Below are 22,880 nucleotides of genomic sequence, written 5' to 3'. Positions count from 1 at the left end.
GCATTTTGCTCCCTGCACTGAAACCGTGACCACAACAAACGGTTGATGGGTATTAAAGGACACAGAAAAATTCCCCTGTTGAACGTATTAGCATACTAGTGACTTCTAAATCAGATGGGGCTGCAGCTAGAATTCACAGTCTCAGCAGTACAGGAAGACCAGTCATATAGTGCAAACTAATCAACGGATTGTACTCCTGAAATTAAACTTCCAATTCATCCATCAATTGACCAACGAATGAGCAGTTTACATAGTTCCTCCACAACAATCTCCTTAGCTTTGAAAGTGACGTGTGTGCCAAGACTGGTTCAGACACCAAGCAAAACAAATAAATACATGAGCCTGTCCAGTTGGTGAGAATCAATTCCTCTGCCACTAGAAGGATTTCATTGGCTGATGCAGTGACAAGGTCCGCCTATTGACAAATGTCAAAAACTTTTATCACTCCTAGCAGATGCCACTAAACCTAATATCTTCATGTACATCTCTACTAGATATTTATTTCTGTCTTTAAACCAAAAGAAGCAGAAGAAAATGAATTTTGAATCCTGTACAGCTTTGCCATACTACCCAGATCCACACATATCAAGGTGAGTGCCAACCACATTTATTCTTTTTTTGGGCATATGTTAGATGAGTTGGCAGTTTTTACAGTTTTGCTGTTGTTTGAACTATAAGCCTTTATGAGTAACCTATACTACAAGGATTTCTCCATGAATTTCTTTGTATTTATATTGCTGTTTCATAGAGTTTCAGAATGCAACTTGTTTGTTAAAGATCTGTGGACGTATAAGAAATATATGGTGCATATGATAAAAAGGTATTTTTTAATGATAAATATTAACTTTTTTTGCTGACATTCAAAAACAGGCCATATCCCTGGGAAATAAAGAAAGGAAGTCCCCTCCCACATCTGGGTCTGCCATGTTAAGTGATAATTAGATGCACTGCTTCCCATAAACCATATCCTGACCAAAGTCTACTAGTGATATGTGTCTGCAGTATAATGGGCAGGACCTACATTTATTTGTGATTTTTTTTTCTTTGAACCTTTTGGTAATTATGAGCGATCCCTATTCAAAACTGACCTATTATGTGGCCTTTGAGCATTTATGTGCAGGTACCCATACCAACTGTTCTTTGATCAGCTTTGAGAAGACAGTTTAGTCACACAAACAAAAGAAGAATCCTGATTGGTTGAGGTGGTCCACTGTAATTTGCAATTGTTTTAGAGCACCGTGTTCCTTATATCTTTTTTGAGAGCCCAAAAATTCCTTTGATTTCATATAATATAGGAAGACGAAAGTATGTTGTTATTACTCAGAATCCCTTATGCAAACAATGCTAAGGTCCTTTATATTTGCCAGGAAGCTCATCCGTGTGTGTAAGGTTCTAGAGTGAACTAAATCATCTAGTATATATGACCTCTTGGATTATGTTTTTTTATTATTATTATTATATTAATATTATGTTATGTTATTATGTTAGTTGTAAAACTTATTGTTGTTTAAAAAAAAATTGATGGCGCATTTTCAGTGACCAAAATAGTACTTAGATCCTGTTTAGTAGCAGAATATTTTATTGTGTGGCATTTTTTTCTGCATGAATCATATTGAAAAAGAGAAAGCTTCCTGCAGGATGGAGCTTTTTTGTGACCAACAGTGCCATTTTGATTGTACCTGTATGCACTTACTACTTAATGATTAAGACGTATACTTTTATATGTTACAAGTATCACTTGACTATTTGGCACTATTAGTTAATACGCTATGCAGCTATACATTTCCACTGAATTATCATAGGACTTCAAGCCCTTCATGCTTAATTCTATAACTAAGTTTTCTTCATAACCTACTATCTGTTTACTGTGTTTTTCTCTAACAAGGAAATCTATCAATGAGAAAGCAAAAAGCCAATTACACCTGACCTTTTCCTGTAAATTGCTAAATGTCTGGCTGTCTTACTGATATGCTTTCTTCAAAACCTTGAGTCAGTGGCCCTGAACAAGTATGCAAATAAGTACTTGCGTCTTTTCCCTTACTTTGATGATATGCATACTTGTTCTAAGTTGGTGACTCAGAAATTATTGAATCCCTGATGATCAGCATATAAGCCAGGTAATTAGCATTTTCAGAAGGAGGTGCACAATAGTAGCTCCTGTATTTCACTCATGACAGGTTTATTTTAAAAGCTCTGCTTGTTACTTTTAAAAACAGGGTTGCCCTTTCCTCGAAATGTTGGTGTAACTTTTCTGCTGATATGGATTTCAGTAAACTTTCCATCTAGATCTAAATTTGGTGTGCTGACTTTCTCTTATCATTAGGTTAATTTAAAGCCTTGTAAATAATATTCAATGTATGAAAGAAGGAAACATTAGCATTTTGTGTATAACTTTTTGCAGCAGACAAGTTTTCCAGTTAAAGTAAAGTTGATTTGATTGGGAAGTTATGGTCATTTTTGGGGTCATCCATCTCAACCTTCCCTAAATAGCTTTTTTCGAGAGCAGTTAGAGGAGCACATTGAAGTTTAAGCTGAATGGCTTAATTTCCAATGTGATATCACTCCTAACCTGGTTTGAACCCCCATATCCAGTAAAGGAGTTTCCCACTCAAAGTTTCATCTATATGTCTGAGCTGAAAAATGCAGGTCATAAAACCCTACACTTTTCAAAGTGCGCTTTGGGCACAACGATCAGTGTCCTAGAAAGACGCCATCATTGCACTCTATGTGAAGGGCATTAAAATGGCTGTATGTCTATCATTGACTAACGAGAAAAACATAACAATACCCCCATTTACACACAGTGTGCATATATGGTTAACTGCCCATCATCAATGATTTCTGAAGAAACCATTATTGCTCTAAGTGGAATGGTAAATTGAGTATGGTTACTTTATCCAGATATTTCAGTAGACCCTTGGGTGCTAAAAAGTTATAATTAAAAACGAATATAAATTATTAATTAATAATATCAATTATAGGCAGACAGAGGAGGGATTATTTATTAAAGGAATTGGACTTTTTCAGTCTGGTGAATACATATTTTTGGTTCACATATCGAATGATGTTAGGGGGTGATTTATATATTTTTCAGCTTGGCTTTACCACAATAAGTTTGTGATGCAACCAGATGTTTAAAATACTACTAAAGCCTCAGTGTGTGTTTTTTAATTTTTTTTATTTTAATTTATATACAGCATTAAGGTACAAAATGCTCCATTACAACTACAACCACCCCCTCCCCAATCCCCTTACTTGCTGTCCTTATAACTGCTCTTGGGTCCATCCATCTTCCAGGTTGCAGGGTATGTGAGTCTAAAGTTTCGATTGGCTCCTGCAGCTATCTGTAAGAAGCTCAAGGGAGCAGGGGCATGGCTTGCTAAGCACTATGTTCTTCAATGGACACACACAGCCCTGGCTGGGAGTGTGCATGCATGGCTCGCTATGTACTTTAGTGGACACACACCGCCTTGGCTGAATGAGCACATGCATGGGTATCCCCTTTGCAGCTGACTATGCAAGGGAGACACCCACAAACAGGAAGGTACAGAGTGTGGTTCAGGGATTGGCTGAGGAGCCAGGAAAAAATTAATTGTTTAAAGAAGCAGACAATACATTGTATGTATGTTTGTACTTCCTGAATTTAAAGTGGTTGTAAAGTCAGAAGGTTTAATTATCTTAATGCATTCTATGCATTAGGATAAAAAGCCTTCTGTGTGAAGCAGCCCCCCTAATACTTTCCTGAGCCCCCTCTGTATCCAGCAATGTCAACGAGTGCCTCCACCCGGGGCTCTCTCTCCTGATTGGCTGAGACACAGCAGTGGCACCATTGGCTCCTGCTGCGGTCAATCAAACTCAGTTAGCCAATCAGATGAGAGAATGGACACACAGAGCTGCAGCTCGGCTTGGGTGCCCCCATAGCAAGCTGCTTGCTGTGGGGCCACTCAACAGGAGGGAGGGGCCAGGAGCTCCAGTCAGGGACCCGAGTAGAGGAGCATCTGGGCTGCTCTGTGAAAAACCACCTCACAGAGCAGGCAAGTATAAAATGTTTGTTTTTTTAATAGAAGAAGAAAAAAACAAGACTTTACAATGACTTTAAATGATCTATCTAGAGGACAACTTACAGAGGCAAATTGAGCAAAGAAAGCTATATAAAGCAGTTATTTCACAATTAGCAGATGACAAGTTTTAGATAGTAATGAATCTAATGCAAGATAAATAGTGATTCACATTTATGTTTTTTGCAGTATTTATTGGTTGTCATTGATAACAACTGTTCTAGTTGTTAGGGAATGTAATCGTATCTCTCTGTCTGCTTGTCTGTTTTTTTAATGTCTTCCTTCATACTTTTGCAATTGAATATTTTTTACCTGACATCTGAAGGTTATCTGCCCTTATGCATTTTTATTTTATCCTCTGCTGGAATTGCTCTGGTCTGCAAAAGTAAGGTAAAAACTGCGCTGATAAGGAAATTGAAATATTTTTATATGAGATGTCCAACATGGATATTGGAAGACTGATATCTGAAACTCCAGAAATCAGCATGTTCACAGCTGGGATGTTTATGGGGTACAGCAGAATATTGCCTCGTACACACGATCAGATAATCAGACGACTTATCGTTCGCACTAGTATCGAATTCAACAATGCGTATTAAACGTATGCTTTTTTTGGTATGATTCTGGAAATGCCTCCTGTTTGCATAGCTATGTATCGGATAGTGCAAAACAAAAACAATGGCAGCCAGGCTTTTTCTGGGTTATTTTCGTGCTTCTGATCATGCCTGGTCTTTGCCTATCGATTTTTAGCAAATGCATACTATACTGATGAAACGATTGTCGTTCGCTAGGCTATCGTTATGACAAAAGTTTTCATGTTTGTTCCTTTAGATTTTCTTGGACGAAATGTCGTGATTGGCTGTCGAAAGCTGTTTACTAACGATCAGATTATCGTGCGATCAATTCGAAAGCGATTTTTTTCGTATGAGTATCTGATCATGTGTACGAGGCATAAGGATGATACATCCGACCTTGTTACAGATTGGATTCGATTTTTTTTGGCCAATACCTTATTGTTTCCTTGAGATACGCTTGAACTCTAGAGGAGTTTGCAGTGCAAATTAATATACAAGCTCTTCTGGTATGATAGCTCATTTTCTCATTTTCTTTTATACCTTGGAGTTAACCTGCTTTTGATTGATGATCTGCTTGTTACTATTTGTTTATTATTAAAAACGTGGTAATCTTTGTTCAATGGCAAATTTCAGTAAGAAGTATTGTTGCTCTTATACAGCATGAATACAAACTAATACATATATTTAGCATTAACATTTGCCTTCTCCAATTCACCTTCTCTCTTCAGCCATCCACATTGCACATTTTGACAAATTATAAAAGTACCCAAGTGACAGATATGGGACTATAGGCCTCTTTTGCAGGGTCTCACCTAAGTAAAAGGGGAATGAGCCAAAGCCAGCACTGCAATATTTCCAAGGAATATATAGAACATTGTAAGGTTCCACCTCCTTTATTTTAATTGTCACGAAGTAGATTAGGCATGACAGCTATATAACATAATAAAACTACAATAAATGTTACTAAAGCTTTCCTTCCCCACTGAAGAATAGAAATGTGATTGTGTTCCAATCCAGCATAGGTACCAGGAGAGAATGTGCTTTTTGACTATTGCCAAATTGAAAGTGAGCAATGAAGGTGAACTGATTACTTGTTGCCATATAATCTGCCAGTTAGATACTACATTCCCAATGGGGGTCTCAAGAATTTATATATCAGGGACATGTTACAAATGTTACAAATGCAAATAAAGAAACAATTAAGACACAGCTTTATTTTTATTTTTTTTACTTCTGAATACCTCTGGCAGGTGTTTTTTATGTCTCTCATGAAGACCCTCATTTCTTGCCTCTTTAAAAATGATCCTGGAACATAATATTAGGGTGAATCTCCCTGAAAGGCACACAACAGTGATATACAGTATAGCTGCCAGGGACTCTAAAAAATAATGTTATTGCTTCTGCATCCCCGTTGACTGTGACTTCACAGTTGTCACCTGGACAAATGGAAATAGGGTAAACCTTCCCAAGGGGAACATAGAAAACAATCAAACATCCCTTGTTCACTCCGAGTTTTGGAGAGAGTTTAAGTTTATTTTAAAAATCAGACTTAGTCCTGTCACACACACAAAAGTCATTTTGCGAGTAGTGAGACATTAGAGGCCTAAACAGATCCTTGAAGCCATTACTGTATTGTGCAGATTAAAACCAAGAATTCCTGATAAAACCTTCATGTTCAACATGTTCATGTTGTGTATCAAATAGTTGGATCAAAGAAGTCCTTCTGTCACAACAACATTATTATGTTTCTGAGATTGTTTCTGACTGCATTCTTTGATGCTAAACATTGTCCTGCCTGTCATGTCATAATATCTTTTTCCATGGAGGAGGAAGGCAGGAACATGATTGATATGACTTGTTTTGTCCATAGAAGTCAAATTGTTAAATTTAGTTACAGCTGAACAGAAGTAAGCACAAGTTCACTGTGATAAGTAGGGATAGGCCGAACGACCCCCTGTTTGGTTCGCACAAGAACTTTCGAACATCACGAAAGTTCTGATCCGAATAACGAACCCCATTGAAGTCTATGGGACCCGAACTGGAAAAACCAAAAGTGCCATTTTGAAGTAATTAGGCATACAATGGTTATGAGGGTACATATACTGCCCTAGGGGACATGAATCAATGAAAGAAAGTTTTTAAAAAACGTAATTTTTAAATGAGTAGTGATTTATTGATGCCTAAAGTGAAAGCATCAAAATGAGAAATAACAAAAAAAAAATGAAAAACTTCTTTCAATATAGTGCCTTGGGGGTCCCCTTAGTCTACCGATAAAGTGGCACATCTGTACTGTGTATAGAAGCTGCTGTAGAAATAATTGCATTTCTAAAGTCAAAAATGACATTTTCCCTGCACGCTTTCTTTATTTTGTAAACATCGGCTTGGGGAGCCAGTCTGTATGATGAGGCTACAATGTAGTGTACTGGGAACAAGATTAGATATTTTTTGTATAAGTTCTGGTGTCCTTTCTGCAGACTTTGGATAGAAGTAATGCACAGAAATATACTGTGTATAATGTCCAATAACTCACAGAAATATACTGCGTTAAATGTGCAGTAACGAACAGAAATATACTGCATTAAACGTGCATTAATGCACAGAAATATACTGCGTTAAACAGCACGTAACGTACTGAAATATACTGCGTTAAATGGCACGTACTGCACTGAAATATACTGCATTAAACGTGCAATAAGGCACAGGATTATACTGCGTTAAACATGCAGCAACGCACTGAAATATACTGAGTTAAACGTGCAATAACGCACAGAAATATACTGCATTAAACGTGTAGACTAGTAACGCACTGAAATATATATTGCGTTAAACGGCATGTAACACACAGAAATATACCGCTTTAAACGTGCAGTAAAACACAGAAATATACTTTGTTAAACGGGCACTAACACACTGAACTATTATGCAGTAAACCTGCCCTGACAAAACAAACTGACACTAAAGTAAAATTTAGGTCACTACACTCACACTGACTGAACTAGATTCACACTAAATTAAAAATGAATGTTTACTACGCTCACACTGACTGAACTATCACTTGATTCACACTAAAGTGACACTAAAGTAAAAATATTCTACACTCACAATAGAATCAAAATAGGACATTAAAGCACTCTAATTCTCTAGTAGCACTGAACAGAGCCCTGTTCTATTTGTCTCCATGCCAATATCACACTACAAATGGCAGCTATTGACAGAGTACTTTTATAGTGTGGGGTGGGACTAAGAGAAATAAGCCATTATTGGATAGAGTCATAATTACTTTCTACAATCATGGCTCTGACAGTGCTCTGTGCCCTGATTGGGCAAAGCTTTCATTGCTTCAGCCAACCAGGGCTTCTAATGCACTGTGCGGCGGTGCAGTGCATTGTGGTCATTCGGCGGGCCAAACAAATGGTCAAACGCCCCAATAAATTTGAATTCGTCAAACGGACGAACAGTCAATGTTCAGCCCGAACTCATGCTCGGGCCAAACTGTTCGCCCATCGCTAGTGATAAGTAAAGAGAAAAAAATATTCAATAAATATCGCCCTCGGAATTATACATCAGAATGTCTAGGAAATTATATCACACCACTTTGACAGAGCAAGATCACTCAAAAGACCACTTAGGCATGCACCTAGGGAATAGCAGGCATCCAAGGCACCAGCTTTCTCATTGGCGTATCTCTGGTCCTTATGAATGTTGACATAAGCACCCCCAGTGCATGAATCAGGGACAGTAAAGATCAAGGTACTAAAGTAGGAGAGGAACCATGTGGAGGGCAACTTTCTCTTCCCCTTTGCAAAACTTGAAGGTACTGCTGGAGGAAATAGTTGGAGGGCGGGGGGGGGGGGGGATTTAACCACTCTTATCTACTAAGCAGCTAGAAGTACTCCAGCAGCTGATCCCAGAAGAAATTCACCTCCCCGTAATGCTTTACCAGTTAAAGTTAGTTACTAAAAAAAAAAAAATTTGCTGAAAGATTATGAAAAATATACATTTTAATAAACCGGGTCATAAAGGTAATATTAACAGTTAGGTGATATATATTTGCACACAGGCTCAATTTTAGATTTTTTCAGGTATTTACCAAAACATATTCAAGCTATAGTTATATAATGGATATGGGCTGAAAGTGCACACTCTTAGGTTAAATTTGAGGGTATGTACATCCAAATTGGAGGAAGGGTTTAGGAATTACTGCGCTTAAGATTAGCCATCCCCTTTTTTCAAGGGACCAAAAGTAATTGGACAATTTAATCAAAAGCTGTTTCATGGACAGGTGTGGGCTACTCCTTCGTTATTTCTTCATCAATTAAGCAAGTAAAAGGTCTGGAGTTGATTCTAAAGCTGGATACACACTATCCAACTTTTGTGGTTAGATTTCCTTCAGATTTACCTTTTCTATGTAGTGCAAGGGCCTGCCAGATTGCATACAAATTGAAAGTGTTTAGGTTTGACCTCATATTATATGGTTTTGGTAAGTCTAAGGCTGGCCATACACTATACAATTTTCTTGTTCAACTTTCCTTTAGATTTAGCAAAACCATATAATATGAGGTCAAACCTAAACACTTTCAATTTGTATGCAATCAGGCAGGCCCTTGCACTACATAGTTTAAGGTAAATCTAAAGGAAATTGAATAAGAAAATTGTATAGTGTATGGCCAGCCTAAAGGAAAAAGTCTTCAGAAAATCTTATAATGTGTATGGCCCATTATGGGCCATACACACTATACAATTGTCTTTAGATATTTTCCCTGTAGATCTACCAAAACCATATAATATGAGGTCAACCCTAAACACTTTCAATTTGTATGCAATCAGGCAGGCCCCTGCACTACATAGTTGAAGGTAAATTTAAAGGAAATCTAACAACAAAAGTTGTATAGTGTGTATCCAGCTTTAGTGTGGTATTTGCATTTGGAATCTATTGCTGTGAACCTACATCATGCATTGAAAGGAGCTGTCCATGCAAGTGAAACAAGCCATTATAAGGCTTCAAAAATTAAACAAATACATCAGAGAGATAGCAGCAACATTAGGAGTGGCCAAATCAACAGTTTGGTACATTCTGAGAAAAGAACATATCACTGGTGAACTCAGCAACATGAAAAGGCCAGAAAGTACATAGAAGGCAACAGTGGTGAATGATTGCAGGATCCTCTCTATGGTAAAGAAAAACCCATTCACAACATCCAGAGAAGTGAAGGACACTTTCCAGGAGGTGGGTGTATCATTGTCAAGTCCTACAATCAAGAGAAGACTTCACAAGAGCAGATACAGAGGGTCCACACAAGGTGCAGACCAAAAAAGCCTGAAGAATAGAAAATCCAGATTAAGCCTTGTCAAAAAACATCCAAAATAGCCAGACATATTCTGGAAAAGCATTCTTTGGATGGATAAAACTAAGATTAATCTGTACCAGAATGTTGGGAAGAAAAAAAGTGTGGAGAAGGCTATGGACAGCTCATAACCCAAAGCACACATTGTGGACATGCATGGCTTCCAGTGGCACTGGGTCATTGGTGTTTATTGATGATGTGACAGAAGACAGAAGCAGCCGGATGAATTCTGCAGTGTTTAGAAATATACTGCCAACCCAGATTCAGCCAAATGCAGCAAAGTTGATTGGACGGCGCTTCACAATATAGATGGACAATGATCAAAAAAACAAAGCAAAAGCAACCCAGGAGCTTATGAGGGAAAAGAAGTGGAATATTCTACAATTGCCGAGTCAATCACCTTATCTCAACCCAATTGAGCATGCACTTCACTTGTCGAAGACATACTAAAGGCAGAAAGAACAACTGAAGGCAGCTGCAGTTAGAGCCTGGCAAAGCATTAGAAAGGAGGAAACCCAGTCCATGGGTTCCAGACATCAGGCAGTCATTGCCAGTAAAGGATTCTCAACAAAATATTAAAAATGAACATTTTATTTATGATTATGTTAATTTGTCCAAATATATTAGAGCCCAAGAAAATGGGAGGACTGTGTATTAAAATGGTTGCAATTCCTAAAATTTGTACTTGATATTTATGTTAAACCCCTTGAATCAAAGCTAAAAGTCTGCACTTTAAATTCATTTGGATTGTTTCATTTTCATTTTATTCTGGTAGCATACAGAGCCAGAAGTATGAGAATTGTGCCTGTGTCCAAATATGTATGGACCTAACTGTAAAATACGTGTACATGTATATTTGTTGAGGAGTGTGATAAAGATGTTGGCACTTACAGTCTGTTGGTATGTGCAAGCAATATAGCAGATTGGAAGCTTACAATGCATTTGCGTGATCTGCACTGTCCGATGATGGCTCAATAAGAGCAGTTCAAAAGGCACACTGGTCATACCCTGCACGTTTTCTACAGTGCCCCTAGAAAATTATAGTGTATCTAAACTCCATAAACAAAAAAATGGTAGTATTTCAACTTATCAATCATGATGGTAGCTGCATTCATTTTCCTTTTTATACTGTAGAATGCATTTTCCCTTGATAATCCTGCCATTAACAAACATCCTGTCTTCACTCTAGAACAGGGAGTGAATTAGGACTACATAACAACTCCCTCTCCTCTCCATTACAGGGGTAGGTGTTTTGTAGTCCACAGAGATAGCATGGAGCAATGCTAAATGAAAACAGTCCAGAGGCAGAGAGCACAAGAAACTATCAGCAACAAATATAATAAAACACTTTCAATGAAATATTTAACAGACCAAAAGACAGCAAATAAAAAAACAGTTTTGTTTAGAGTTTACATACACTTTAAGTGTTTTTTTTTTAACAGTGGTGCAGTAGTTAGATGGCTAAAGGATTTCTTCACAATGCGTTTACGTTTATTATATTATTTACATTTATCTTTTTAACTTTTTTTTTTTTTTTTTTATTACTCTTTCTTTTAGAATAAGTAATAAGTTATATATCAGGGGTCTCCTTTTTTAAAGGGGCTTCCAGATTCATAGTCCTCCCACACAATCCCCATCATTCTCTTGAGAACTGGATACAGAGAAGAACCCCATGTCCCTCAACATTGGGACAAGCTGCAGTGTGTGTGTATGTTTGTGTGTAGTGGGGGATGATGTTATCCCCCTTCCATGAAAAGTACCCCGCCAATGTTGAAAGGCATGAAGCCTGGGCTGCAGGGCCGTCTTTACCACAGGGCAAAAGGGGCAGCTGCCCCGGGCCCAGTCATTGTTGCAGCTTCCTCTTGAGCCTGCACTTCCTGCAAATAGTTGATAAGTGCATTTGGGAGGGCCCAAGAAAATGTTTGCCCAGGGTCCAATCAATATCAAAGATGGCCCTGCTGCGCTGGTTAAGGAAAGGAGGCTGCTTGATCACTGCCCTCCCTTTCCTGGCCATCCAGGCTGTATGGGTCAGGTTTGAACCCCATGAGAATCCCTGTGATGTTTTTTTTCCCTTTTCTTTTGTTTTAAATGCTACTTTTTAGGAGACTACATTGTATCGTTCTGTAGTTTCACATGCAGCTTAAAAACCCGCCAAGTATCTTATTTAAAAGCTTTATGTATTTTCAGTGTTTTCCTTTAAGCCTCTCTTCACTGAACGGTATTAAAACAAATATGAATATATACCAGGGAAAGTGTATTTAAATGCAGCTTTAAGGGCTACATTAAAAATATACAGATGCTTTAAATAACATACTTTGAGGTACTGTTCTCGACGAATGCTTGTAAATTCTGGACTGGTAAATTCTGGTATAACTTAGCCCCGGGGTCAGGGCTGGCCCAAGACATTGTGCTGCCTGGGTCCAAAAATGAAATGCTGCTCCCACCCTCCTACCCCCCCAAAAAAAAATAAAAAGTCACGCCCAACAAAAGGACCCTACGTACATTATTTTATATAATATTTAGGAAAATATTATATGTACTGTTATCTTCTACCATAACTTACCGCTGGTCCACCAAACACCCACTATCTGTCCTCACTCTTCCTGTCACTCCTGTGTCTGCCGCTCCCATCGCCCTAGAAGATCCAGCCTGCCCTGTGTGAGATAGAGTGCACTGATGTCTATCTTTATTGTGCACACCACGATCATGTGAGGGACATTCCACGATGGAGACGCTCGGCCTCCTCATACTCATCAGTTTGCACTAGAGGTGGCAGTATGAGATGGGGAAATGCCGCCCCTAAACGCACCGCAAACTGATGACACACAAAACTTCTGGAAAAAAAAACTTGGGAGTCAATTTGCTGCCCCTCTCCAAGTGCTGCCTGGGTCCAATGAACCCAGTGGAACCCATGGTAGGGCGGCCCTGCCCTGGGTGGTAGCCTCCCTTGATGCTGAAAAAGCATTTGATTCTGTGGAATGGAGCTACCTCTGGGCTGTCCTCCGCAAGTTTGGATTTGGGCCCCAATTCATAACCTGAATTTATCTGCTCTACTCGCAACCTACTGCTAGGGTTCGTACCAACAATTTGTTGTCTTCCCTGTTTCTTCTCCATGTTGGAACAAGACAAGGGTGTCCACTCTCCTCAGCGGTGGACAAGGGCTTATATGCCTTAGCGGTGGAGCCACTTTCTATCCAAACACGGAATGCAGACTCAGTTCGGGGAACTCATATCTGAGTGGTGGAGGGGAAAATATCCTTGTATGTGGGCGATACCCTCTTGTACCTAGATGACACCGCTTTCTCCCTACCCAAAGCGTTGGGGATTATAGACACCTTTGGCTCGCAATCCAGGCTTGAGGTTAACTGGGGGACATCTATTCTTTTTTCCCACTTCATCCTTGCCATGCTAAACCGCCCACAAACACTCCTCAACGCTAGGTGGATTAATTTAAATATTTAAAGTGTTACTAAAATCAGTACCCTGTATTCACTATATCTGGTCTCCCACAGTACACAGAACATGGAAATGTAATTGATTTAGTAAATATAAACTGCTAAATACCTTTTCTCATCGGCAGTTTTGAGTCTGTCTAGAGTTTTTATACTTCACTGAGCTGTCCTATCAGGATCCAGAACCCCTGACCCTCTGTCTGGACAGTGCTGATTGGTCATGTGCTGATCTCTAGCAATACTCACCAAACTGAGTATGTGCAGCCCTACTCCAAAGGCTCTGTCTTATCAGGAAATGTTCTGGAGTCTGTGGAAGAAAAAGGAGGATCTGTGCATTACAAGATCAAGAAACCTTTTTACACAATGCAGAGGATTACCCCTTAGGTTCCACAGTAAGTATAACAAGCATGCTTTGCTGCATATACACACTGATTTTACTGTTGTGGGTTTAGTAACACTTTAAGGATAGTAGTTGGAGGCCCTTTGGCCAATTATTTTGATTTGAATTTGCTTCCCTTGCTTAACCACTTGCCGACCGAGTACGGTAATAGTACTGCGGCAAAGTGGTTCGTTATCGTCTGACGACGTAGTATTAACGTCGTCAGACACTCCCCCTTCTGGGCGGCGCTTGCGCGCCGCCGGAGGCTCGCTCCCGCTGTTTTCATTCACAGCGGGAGTCGGGCCAGGGGAGGAGCAGCGGCGATCGCCGCTGCTCTGCCCCGATCGCCGGGGATCTAGTGTGGAGATCCGCCCGCTGTGTGTAAACACAGCGGGCGGATCTCCATAGTGACAGGGAGTGACAGATCGGACTGTTCAGCATAGCTGGACATCCGATCTGTCCATGACTCACTCAGTCACCTCCCCCCCTACACGTCAGTAAGCACCAGGCATACATTAACCCCTCCCTCTCCAATAAAATTAACCCCTTCCCTGCCAGTGTCATTTTTACAGTAACAGTGCATATATATAGCACTGATTACTGCAGTAATGTCACTGGTAACCCCAAAAGTGTCAAAAATGTCAGTCAAGGGTGCGATCTGTCCGCCGCAATGTCGCAGTCCCACAAAAAAAATCGCAGATCGCCGCCATTACGCGTTAAAAAAAAAAAACACTAAAAATGACAGAAATCTTTCCCTTTGTTAGTAAACGCAATAACTTTTGCGCAAACCAATCAAAATACGCTTATTGTGATTTTTTTTACCAAACATAGGTAGCAGAAAACAAATTGGCCAAAAATTTTTTAAAAAATTGGTTTTTACATCTTTTTTGGGGGGAATTTCATATAAAAAAATGTTAAAAATATTGTTATTTTTTCAAAATAAACGCTCTTTTTTTGTTTATAGCGCAAAAAGTAAAAATCGCACAGGTGATCAAATACCACCAAAAGAAAGCTCTGTTTGTGGGAAAAAAAGGACGTAAATTTCGTTTGGGTACGGCGTCGCACGACCGCGCAATTGTCAGTTGAAGTAGCACAGCGCCGAATCGCAAAAAGTGGCCTGGACGGAAGACAGCAAAATCCTCCGGTGGTAAAGTGGTTAAACATTTTTTCTAAAAATATGATGCATGGAAATACCTCCTTCTTATTCTGGTGGCTAGGGTGAATCTTATTGAGATGGTTTTTCTTCTGAAATGTCTTTATTTTTTTTAGAAATTGTCCAATTTTGCTTTAGAAATCCTTTTTTTTTTTTTAGTAAATTAGACAGTGTTATCACCTCCTTTGTGTAGGCTGGGAAGACACTGACTGGTTTTGCCTACCTCCAGTTAACTCTTACCCAGGGTGGGCTGTCCTTGCTAAATTTCCAGGTGTACAACTGGGCAGTAATCCTGGTCACAGTTAGGTGGTGGTTCCCCTAGCCAGAGAACAATCCCACAGTAACCCTGGAAGGAGCTATTGTGGGTTCTTATTCCACCCTCAATGACCTGGTATTCTGGGGCCCAAGGTCTCACCCTGGGGTTACGAGTCTGATGAGGATCATCATCTTGATCTGGCATAAAGCTATGGCAAAACATTGATTACCTGCGTCCTTCTCTCCACATATACCTTTATGGGGCAATCCAGCTCTTCATCATATGAATAGTGTTCCGGACAACAAAGTTTGGGCGACTAGGGGGGTGGTGGGACTAAAACATAATGTTACTGCTGGCATGTTGCAGACATTTCCTGATCTCAGAACTACTTTTGACCTTCCTAATTAGTTTAAGATAGTTTTCAGGTATTTGCAAATGCGTTATGCCTATCATAAACAATTTACAGACTTTATTATCTAGTCTGATCCAGTAGCGTGCTTGTTGACCTCTAGGGTGCTAGATAAACCATTGTCCTCGTTTTACTTTTGACTTTCCTTGGCCTACGCTTTTAAGGTTACAAGAGTTTACCATTAATGGCAAGCTGATCTCCCTGACCTGACATATGATGTCTGGGATGACTGTCTGAGTTCTTATGTCCCCACCCTGATCTCAGCTAGAGACGATTTCATTCAACTTAAATTCTTGCATAGAGCCTATTATACCCCACAGAGATTAGTTGTTATCTCGCCCTCTACTCCCTCCTTTTGCCCCCAATGTGGTATGTCTGAGGCAACCTTTTTGCATATAGTGTGGTCTTGCCCTTCCCTCCTATCCTTCTGAATGGCAGATCTTCACCAGTATGTGCCCTAACCCTCAAATTGGATCCAAAGAGTTTTTTTTTTTTTTATGGCCAGATTTGGGACAATATACTATGCTACATCTTATGCACACAGAGAAATACTACTCCGCTAGAAATCTGTTAACCCGCCAACACATATTGCATGGCGCTCAACCCCTAATTCCGTATTGCCATTGTATAAGCTAGTGTATACTAACAGGAACTGACAAAAAAAATTAGACAAAATACGGTCCGCTCAAATGAGGACAGCGCATCTCCTCCCAGGCTAGTTAATGAGGCCACAAAAGATAGTTGTCCCCGTTTTTAGTGTTGCTCGCCCTCTCCCCATTCTGTTTCTGTATTTCTTTTATCCCCACCTTCCTTCTCCTCCCTCCTCCATTCCTCTGCTTTTCTTTCATCCTCCCCTCCCTCCTTTTTTCCCCACTTCCCCTCTCTCTCCCTCTTTGCCCTCCCCCCTCTTCCTTCATTCCTCCACCTTGGTCTGGCAGTTTGGATTTCCCTAGGCGCTGCATAATTATACTTAGTTATGTGATGGATGCTTGACATTTTTCTGTGTTTAGTCCTGGGTTATTCTACTGTTCTATGAGTAATTTGAACATGATTTCTCTTTTATTCTATTTTTTTTAGGATGTTTTCGTGACTGTAGTTTGGTCTCTGTTGACACTGAATACGATTGTACACTGCTTGTTATTGACCTTTTTTCTTCAATAAACAGTCTACTTGTTAAAAAAAAGAAAACAAGTACAACTTATACAGGAGGATTTGTTTTATCTCTGTGTATCACCTAAGGCTAGTCGTTTCAGTTGGTATATTCAAGAGTTTAAAACCACTTTAACTGAGTTTATCCTTGGACAAAAAACTGCTGTAAAGCCAAATTTGATGACTATGTGCTGTAAACACACCCTAAGCAAAAATAAAGATACTGAATAAGATTTAATTAAAGATAGCCAAACCGGCGCAAGTTTAATTTGCCATGGGTTCAGCGAATCTGATTTAAAATTTGGCAATCTTGAACTTAATGCCAAATCTCATTGAAGTTTATAGGCAGTGAATCTTGTTATAAAATCCTGGCCATTTTAGCGCTAATGGGAAAATTAGTTTAACCACTTGCCGACCGCTCACTCGAGCTCTACTGCGGCAAAGTGGTTAGTTATCATTCAGCGACGTAGACCTACGTCGCTGGACTCCTCCCCTTGTGGGTGGCGCTCGCGCGCCACCGGAGGCTCGCTCCCGCTGTATTCATTCACAGCGGGAGTCGGGCCAGGGGAGGAGCAGCGGCGATCGCCGCTGCTCTTCCCCGATCGTCGGGGAATCGAGTTTGGAGATCTGCCCGCTTGTGTAAACAAAGCGGGGGGATCTCCTAAGTGACAGACAGTGACAGATTGCAGGGTTCAGCATAGCTGAACATGCGATCTGTCCTTGTGTCACTCAGTCACCTCCCCCCACACACGTTAGTAAGCACCAGGCATACATTAACCCCTCCCTCTCCAATAAAATTAACCCCTTCCCTGCCAGTGTCATTTTTACAGTAACAGTGCATATTTATAGCACTGATTACTGTAGTAATGTCACTGGTACCCCCAAAAGTGTCAAAAATGTCAGTCAAGGGTCCGATCTGTCCGCCGCAATGTCGCAGTCCCGCAAAAAAAATTGCAGATCGCCGCCATTACTCGTTAAAAAAAAAACACCAAAAATGACAGAAATCTTTCCCTTAGTTAGTAAACGCAATAACTTTTGCGCAAACCAATCAAAATACGCTTATTGTGATTTTTTTTTACCAAACATAGGTAGCAGAAAACAAATTGGCCAAAAATGTAAAAAAATTTTGATTTTTACATTTTTTTGGGGGGAATTTCATATAACAAAATGTGAAAAATATTGTTATTTTTTCAAAATTTACGCTATTTTTTTGTTAATAGCGCAAAAAGTAAAAATCGCACAGGTGATCAAATACCACCAAAAGAAATCTCTGTTGTGGGAAAAAAAGGATGTCAATTTCGTTTGGATACGGTGTCGCACGACCGCGCAATTGTCCGTTAAAGTCGCACAGTGCCGAATCGCAAAAAGTGGCCTGGGCGTAAGACAGCAAAATCCTCCGGTGGTAAAGTGGTTAAAAAAAGGCATGGGAAGCTGCCACTGCCATGGGGGACCAATTCAAAATAAAAAAAATACTGAACAGGGGGAGAGGGTGTTTTTGTGCGGCTTCAAGGGTAACATTGAACATTTATCAAATTGAAAATTATTTTTAAACCTCTTATAGAATTTTGTCGGCAACCAAATTTGTAGACACAGAGAATTATATAAAAACATTTTTTACTAATACCATTAGATAAAAATGGCCAGTAACAGTGGCCTCATCTTAACACAGTGTTACATCACACATTTTAAAAAAAGAACAGATGGATCAACAATGCCAAACTTGAAAATGAGCAAGCAGTGTTACAACCAGTTCTACTCTGCAGACTGGGATGATCACCACAGCACGCTTCAACTAGAGGAGTCCAACGCGTTTCAAACATGCATTACACATTGTTCTTTATCAGGGAAGAACCACTCTACAAAAAAATGTACAAACATTGTTTTTAACAGACTTTTGGCATGGATAACCTTGGACAACTTACATCATAAACAAATACAGGTTCTCCTGTGATTTCCTGAAGAATCCACTCAAGGCTCAACATGCGGCAAGGAGAGAAGGAAGTACATGCGCGCAACTACAGCGAAGCCGAATGGAGAAACATGTCCAATCTAAAAATGGGGAGAGTAAAACCAATCAAATATTTAGGTTTTCTGAGGATTTTAAACCCAGGAGGGAATATCAATAATGCCAAAAAAGGGAAATGGCATCAAATCAGGTCTGCTCACATACCACCCCATAACCACACCAGTGCATATTAGGTTGTCAAACTGATTTCTCTTTTAAAATTAGCTTAGCTTACATACAGCAGCCCATCAATCTGATTTATTTCATTTTGAAAAATATGATTTTTTTTCATGTTGTTTTAACACAGACACAAGCTTTTTCATTAAAATATTTGAGAGAGTTGGTCTAAATGTACTAGAGTAAAAAAGTACAGGTGTTTTACTACACAAATCAAGATACTGAAGCTCGTGTTAATATAGCCTGAAAAAATAAAAAAGTAAAAGTAAAAATAGCCCGAAGCAGAACAATTTTAATGATCGAGGCTAAATCCAAATTTTATAGACACAAACAGCACAGGCTGCGGGTTTACTACACAAAGTAAAGTACTACAGATGATGCAGTAGTGTATGCCAAACATTTATTTTATATAGGGGGTGTAGTTTGTCAGCTTTTCATTACAGTGTTAATACTGCATCTGACTACTGTTCTGTCAGTAGTAGTGGGTATTTCTTTGTCAGATGCATCAATCATAAATAAGATATTTTTTGAGCATTCATTTATAAACACATAAAAACAACAGACAAAAAAAACAAAAAAAAAACAAAACATTTTTTGCCAGATGCTATTTTGGAAAATCAATTTGAAGTAACACTCTGTATTCTGACTCCAATTGTTGTAATAGTGACTATCCCTTACTGAATCTGAGACCACTATGCCTGGCCTAAGTACAGCCGAGACACTCACCGCTGACAGTCTTGGGCCCCTTTCACACAGGCAGACCATTCAGATCCTCCTGTCCGATTTTTTGGCGGATGTGAACGGTCCCCCCATGCATTCCTATGGGGCATCGGATGTCAGCGGAGACATGTCCGCTGACATCCGATCCGTCAAATCTGGACGGATGGAAACCCTATTTTCCATCCGTCCAGCGGATTGGATGGGATCAGAAGAGAACGGACCGACAGTCCGTTCCCATTCGATTCCCCCATAGAGATGTATGGGTTACTGACAGCTGTGTCTCCGCACACAGCGCGGAGACACAGCTGTCATCCTCCTGCTCAGCGGGGGGATCGGCGGATCGATCCCCCGCTGAGATAAACAGAGTCCGCCCGACGGACGGATAGTGTGAAATAGCCCTTAGTCAGATAGCTGAACTCATCAAACACTCGGAATGTCATTACTGCATGCAGAAAGCTGAGGCAATACAATAAGATATGATAGACTTTATATAAAAGTGTTTAAAGTGGTCAAAATGAATATGAGCTTTTCCTAGCCTCTGTGTGTGTCTTGTACTGTAGGGTAGGATACAGAAAACCTGCACTAGAGGAAGAGGAAATTACAACTAGGGATGATCGAACTTTTGAAAAGTTCGGTTCGACCAGAACATCCAAACTTCCCGAAAGTTCGGCCCGGATTTGAGAACCCCAGCTAGTGTCGACTCCAAAGGACGGAGGGAGTAGGGGGTGGAGAGTTTGTGCACACAGCCATTGATTGACAGTTTCAGCTGTGCATGTTTCTATATACATTTGTGTGGAGGGGAGCGGGTCCTCATTGAGGTCCTAGGTTAAAGAAAGCTCCCTGCTCTGTGCTTTACAGTGTGTTATATCAGATTCCTGCCCCCTGTCCCCTGCCTGCTAGAGCTTAGGGATGCTGTGTAAAATGTGGGTTTTAGGAGGCTGTAGAGTTATATGAATGCAGATAAACAGGCACAACTTATGTGGGAGGATTTGTTTAATCTCTGTGTATCACCTAAATTACTACTTTTACTGGGTATATGTGGTGTTGAAAGAATTACATGAAGATATGGGACACTTAGGAGTCGAAAGGACTGTAAACCTGAACAGAGAAAGATTATTTTTGGCCACATATGCAGAGAGACGTTGAGCAATACATAAACCACCAGTGCACTTGTCTGAAAGACAAACGCCCACATAAGCCTACTAGAGCCTACTAGAGCTCCATTGAACAGTATTGCCACCACTTATCCTTTTGAGCTGGTCTCCATTGACTTTCTCCATCTCGAGACTTGTAAAGGAGGTTATGAGTACATATTAGTGGTAATCGACCATTTCACCAGGTTTGCTCAAGCCTACGCAACCAAAAACAAGCCAGCAAAGACTGTTGCCGACAAGATATTCAGTGACTTTGTCTTGAAGTTTGGATTTCCTACCAGAATTCACCATGACATGGGCAAAGAATTTGAAAACCAATTGTTCTTGGCATTAGGGAAACACTGCCATATCCAGAACTCTCACACAACTCCATATCATCCAGAAGGCAATGGACAATGTGAAAGATTTAATCGTACCCTGTTGTCTATGCTTCGGACCCGGTCACCAAATTCCAAGAAAGACTGGAAAAGTTCACTTGCATACAATTGCACCAAGAGTGAAGCTACAGGGTATTCTCCATTCTTTTTACTGTTCGGGAGGTCTCCAAGATTACCCATAGATAGCATGTTTGACACTCCAGTAACAGAAAAATACAAGACTCACACTCATACTGAGTATGTGAAAACATGGACAGATAGGATGACTGAGGCCTACCAAGTTGCCTCAAAGGTAGCTACTCAAGCTGCACAAAGAGGAAAAGAACACTATGACAAGAAGACTCATGGAGTTGAGCTTGCACCTAGCAGCAGAGTTCTACCCTTTTCAGTTTGAAACTAGTGAGGAAGTTACAGAGGAAAGTACAGCGGCAGTTACAGAAGAAAGTACAGAGGTGTAACGCTCCTGCGTTTCATGTATGGTGTGGATTTTTAGCTGCAGAAATATTCCACTTCAGTAGTCATGTAAGAGAGATGCTGAGATACCATTCCCAACCTCAATGACTCATCATGTGTGGAAGGTCTTAATTCAGCTAGTAAATACACACACTCAACCAGCTGGTTCCTAGAGTGACTTTATGTATGTAGTAACACAGTGATGAAGATTCAAGAGACAGGTTGAGTGGAGGTGGTAGGTGACAGACACTTGAAGGTAAGACAGTAGCAGATGGATGCAGGTAGGTTTAGCAATCATGTATGGTAGCAGATGACAGAGTAGCAGGTGGACATACAAGAGAGATCAACCCAGTGCAGGAATAAGTAGCAGTAGTCTTAAGAGCTAGCAATCTAGATATGCAGATGTGATAGATAGTCTTTACTATGCAGAGCTAGATAGTGTAAGCTTATTATAAGTTTATAGAGGGTTCCCCTGCGGGGTACTTAGCACTAATAGCAATACAGCCGAAGGTTGGTTCAGGAGGAGCGGATGATCCGGAAGCGGGATGCAGGGATCAGCGCAGCGAGGTTCCGTCAGCGAGGTATGCTTGCAAGCACGAAAGCTTCAAGCCAAGTTAGCATCCAGGTAAGGGTGTTTGAACGAACACATGTGAGTGAGAACCGGCGATTTAAATAGCCATCCAGTCCGGCGCTGAGTGATGACAGCATCAGTCTTAAAGGGAAACACACCTATATGTGTTTCTTCTATCTAGGTAGATGGAAATCACCCGGAAATAATGTGATAGGAGGCACTGAGAGTGCCAGAACCTTACAAGAGGAAGCTACAGCGGAAGTTACAGAGGAAGCTACAGTGGAAACTACAGAGGACAAGCCTGTGGGTCAACCTGAACAAATTGCATGTTCACCAGGAGATATAGAAGAAGAAAATCCTTCACCAGAAAAGCCAACAGAGACAGTTGACTGTGACGAAGGAGAGTATGAGGATGCTTCGGATGCCCTTCCTCTAAGTAGGATACAGCCCAGCAGGAACAGGAGACAACCAAAAGTTCTGACTTATGACACTTTGGGTCAACCCAGTAGTACTGCCAGAAATGCAGCTGTACAGGTCATAGACTGTATTCATACACTACCTGTTTGCCCTAGCTGTTTGTCCAGAATGTTTTGCTGAGGACTCTAAAAACTGGTAAAAGCAGTCATATATATATGATACGATCTATT

At 40.3% G+C, this 22,880-nt stretch overlaps 1 protein-coding gene across 1 annotated transcript in view; it reads left to right on the top strand.

Annotated features, from left to right (window-relative positions):
• Positions 1-462: 462 nt before the first annotated feature.
• The window catches only part of TP63 (tumor protein p63), a 235,587-nt gene continuing 213,169 nt past the window's right edge, over positions 463-22,880 (top strand). The window contains exon 1 of the mRNA XM_082252082.1: positions 463-590. Within this exon, the coding sequence (XP_082108208.1) occupies positions 478-590 (113 nt within the window). The 5' untranslated portion in view covers positions 463-477. The remainder of the gene's footprint in view (positions 591-22,880) is intronic.

The sequence above is a fragment of the Pelophylax lessonae genome (genome assembly GCF_965119305.1).
Source record: "Pelophylax lessonae genome assembly, chromosome: 3".
NCBI lineage: Eukaryota > Metazoa > Chordata > Amphibia > Anura > Ranidae > Pelophylax > Pelophylax lessonae.
The sequence above is the reverse complement of the archived record's forward strand: the minus strand, read 5'-3'. Positions and strand labels throughout refer to the sequence as shown.